Raw genomic sequence first — 3,566 nt, forward strand, 5'->3', positions numbered from 1 at the left:
GTGTGGGGAAACTAGGGATAGAGTTCCAAGATTGGAGTCCGAAGGACTTGGATTCAAACCTGGCCTTAGATACTTTTTAGCTGTGTGACCTTGGGCAAGTCACTTAACCCCAATTGCCTAGCCCTTACCACTCTTCTGCTTTAGAACTGATGCTTAGCATCAATTCCAAGGCAGAAGGTAAGGGTTAAAAAAATAAGAAAGTAAAAAAAGATCCCTAGCCTGGGCTTCACCCAACTTTTAAGAGGTAGTACTGGGTCTCAATTAAGAGCCCTTTCCACTATCCCAGGTTGCCATTTGTTACTTCCTTTCATGAGTAAGAAAACTGAGGCTCAAGGGAGGTGTAAAAGATTTGCCAAAAGTCACATTAGCTAGGTTTTTCAGCAGTCTTTCCCACTGATGGACACCACCTAGAACTGTACTTCTGCAATTGTAGCTGAAGGGGAAAGCTTGGCATAGAGCAGAGAAAGGGAATGGGGGCATCTGTTGGGACTCATCCAAAGCAGAACTGATGGCAATGCCAGGGAACTTTCCCGCAGAGGTCAACCTAATTAAATGACAACGAAAACCGTGCTGGAATTGTAGAGCACTGAAGCATGGTAGATACAGGATAGGCTAGGAGACCTACAATGGGCATCCATCATTTCCTGGAGAGCCTTCCAGTCCAGCATTAGACACAGAACAAGAGGTTCAAATCTCAGCCCTTCTTCAGAGAGCTTTTCCCATCCTCTGTAATCTGGGTGTCTTCCCCGTGAGACTATTCCCAGTGGATCTGTCCATTCCTTGTTAGTATATAGATGTCTGCATGTTGTCTTTCCCATTACATGACGTTCTTTGAGATTAGTCTTTGTTTTACATCTCTCCATTCCCCGGGGCACATAATAAGTGGCTAATAAATGTTAGTTGACTGGACAACTGCCATTTAAATCTTTCTATACTGTGATCTGGCTGGTAAACTTCAAATAACTTGTTCTCCATACAAAAATGACTTTTAAGGAGGAAGGACGGGGTTGGACCTTTGATTTTTTTCTATTGTAGGACTTCCCCATGAACGTCATTCTAACTGAGGAAATATACTGCATGGCTCCTGGCAGAGAGGTGATAGATTCAAGTTGCAAAATGGGACATACCTATTTGGACATGGCCAATGTGGAGATCTAATTTGTTTGACTACATATTTCTTACAAGGGTGTTTTTTTTTCTTCCTCCCCCCCAAATCCTACCTTTTATTCTAAGGCAAAAGATCAGGAAGGCAGTTGGGGTCAGGTGACTTGCCCAGGGTCACACAAACATAGTTAGAGAGAGTCTGAGACTCTATTTGAACCCACGTCCCCCTGATTCCAGACGGGGTTCCTTATCTACTCTGCTTCCTAGCTGCCCTTTTCTTTTTGTTTATCTCTTTTTTCTTTTTTCCAATTGGAGTAAATGGTGTTGGGAGAAAAAAATAAATAATTGAAAATTGCTTAAAATTTGTTTTTAAAAAGAACTGTACCGCCTGTCTGCCCGTAACTGAGGAGAGGAGGCCGTGTGGTTTTACAGCTAGGGGAAGGCTAGCACTCGAGTGTCCCAGGGATGTTTAAAGTCTTGCTGCAGCAGCTTGGAGCCCCTCAGCCATATCTCAGGGAAGCTACCACCCAGAGACAACTTTATTTATCAGAGGGCTAAAGAGAAGCATCACCCGCTCGCAAGACCACGACTGACCGCTGCCAATAATCTTAGTTCATTTACCTTTTAGTGATGGTTTTATTTAGGTTATTATAATTGTTACTTAGATCTGCAGCTTCTCATCTTAGGGGATTGCCGTGCCCAGTGTCACGTAGCCATTACCCGTCCAAAGCCAGACTTCAGCCTACGTCTTCCTAATGTCCGGCTCTATCACCGGGCTCTTTCTCACAACTGGTGTCTGATAATAACAATACTAAAAACATTCCATTGATATAAAACTTTAAGATTTGCCCAACACCTTGTATACATTGTTTCATTTAAGTAATATTGGTATTGGTCCCATTTTACAGATGGGAAAACTAAGGGTCAAACAGCTCGTGTGATTTGCCCAAGCTTGTCCGACACATCTCTCCCACTTCTTGTTTAGTGCCCTCGCCAGTACATTAGGCTTCTACTAACACAAAAAATCCCTTGTATTTCTTCAGTACTCAGATCATATTTCTGAAGGAATTTTACATCCTTACAACAACAAGGAAGGGCGGGGAATATTACTATTGGCCCCATATGATCGATGAAGAAACCCTTGTCTAAAGCCACCTGGCTACAAAGTGTTGGAACCAGAACTAGAACCCAAACCTGACCAGAATCAGTGTAAGATCCACCAGGGAATGTGGCAGTGACATTTTATAGCATTCTTCCTTAGCTGCTTAACTCATATCCCCCAGAGCAGCCAACACGTGAATGATTAAAGAAACTGCAAATTACAACCCATTTGTGACCCTTCGTACAGGAGACAGCCATAGAAACTTTTTGGGGACATGTAGAAATTACGCTATTCACCTGGGGTTACACAGCTAATAAATGGCAGAGGCAGGATTTGAACCCAGGATTTCCTGTTTCCAAGTCTAACACTCTATCCACTATTCCAAAGTATCAGCTCTAGAAGCCTTCTCAAACAGGTACCTACATTTCAAACAGTCAAGCGCAAGAAGAAATGGGACTCACCCATATTCCTACGGCCACATTTAAAACAAAATATATCACGATGACAACAATATCGGCCACATTAAGCTGTTGCTTGAAGTAGTAGGAGTCACTGGTGGAGTTGTCTGCCATGATCTTCTCTGTCTCAGCCAAGGACTGAATGAGGGCAACAAAGGAACAAACCAGCTTGTGAAGGGCTTTCCTGCGGGGAATTGATCATTAAACCAACTGGATGATGTTATTTTCACCCCACGACATGTCTGCGTGGGTTGAGGACAACTTCAAAGTACAACTCATTTTGTCTCCTAGCCTCTGCTTAAAAAAATCATATGACTGATTAGGGACTGCCTGAGATCCAAGGCTGCGTGTCTACAAAGCAACCTGGCCTCTGGCACAAAATGCTGCTGGGAAGAGCCACAAAAGATGGCACTGCTTCTCAGAGACCTGACCCTAAATGACAGGAGGAGGCTGGGTAAATGTGTAGCTGGGGGAAGACGAGCTCTTATCCCAAGGATGCTTAAAGTTGTGCTGCAACTTGGAGACCCCTTATTGCAAGGAAGATACCACATAGAGCTAACTTATTTATCAAAGGGATAGAGAGAAGCATCATCTACTCCCCAAGACCTAGGGTGACCATTGTAAATAATCTTAGTTCAACTACCTTAAAAAAAAAATCCTTACCTTCTGTCTTAGAATCCATATTGTATAAGTTGCAGGATACACAATGAACCCACATAAGTCATCAGCATTTCTATATATCTCCAACACATCTCAGCAGCAAGAATTAGAAAGAGAAATTCCATTTAGAATGGCCCTAGACAATATAAAATACTTAGGAATCTATCTGCTGAGACAAACACAGGAACTATATGAACACAACTACAAAACACTCTCCACACAATTAAAACTAGATCTAAACA

General features: G+C 42.7%; 1 protein-coding gene across 1 annotated transcript in view; it reads right to left on the minus strand.

The window, feature by feature from the left end:
- The window catches only part of SLC5A10 (solute carrier family 5 member 10), a 190,043-nt gene extending 187,138 nt beyond the window's left edge, over positions 1-2,905 (minus strand). The window contains exon 1 of the mRNA XM_001362769.4: positions 2,668-2,905. Coding sequence (XP_001362806.1) covers positions 2,668-2,778 — 111 coding nt within the window. The 5' untranslated portion in view covers positions 2,779-2,905. The remainder of the gene's footprint in view (positions 1-2,667) is intronic.
- Positions 2,906-3,566: the final 661 nt, after the last annotated feature.

The sequence above is a fragment of the Monodelphis domestica genome, chromosome 7, assembly GCF_027887165.1.
Source record: "Monodelphis domestica isolate mMonDom1 chromosome 7, mMonDom1.pri, whole genome shotgun sequence".
NCBI lineage: Eukaryota > Metazoa > Chordata > Mammalia > Didelphimorphia > Didelphidae > Monodelphis > Monodelphis domestica.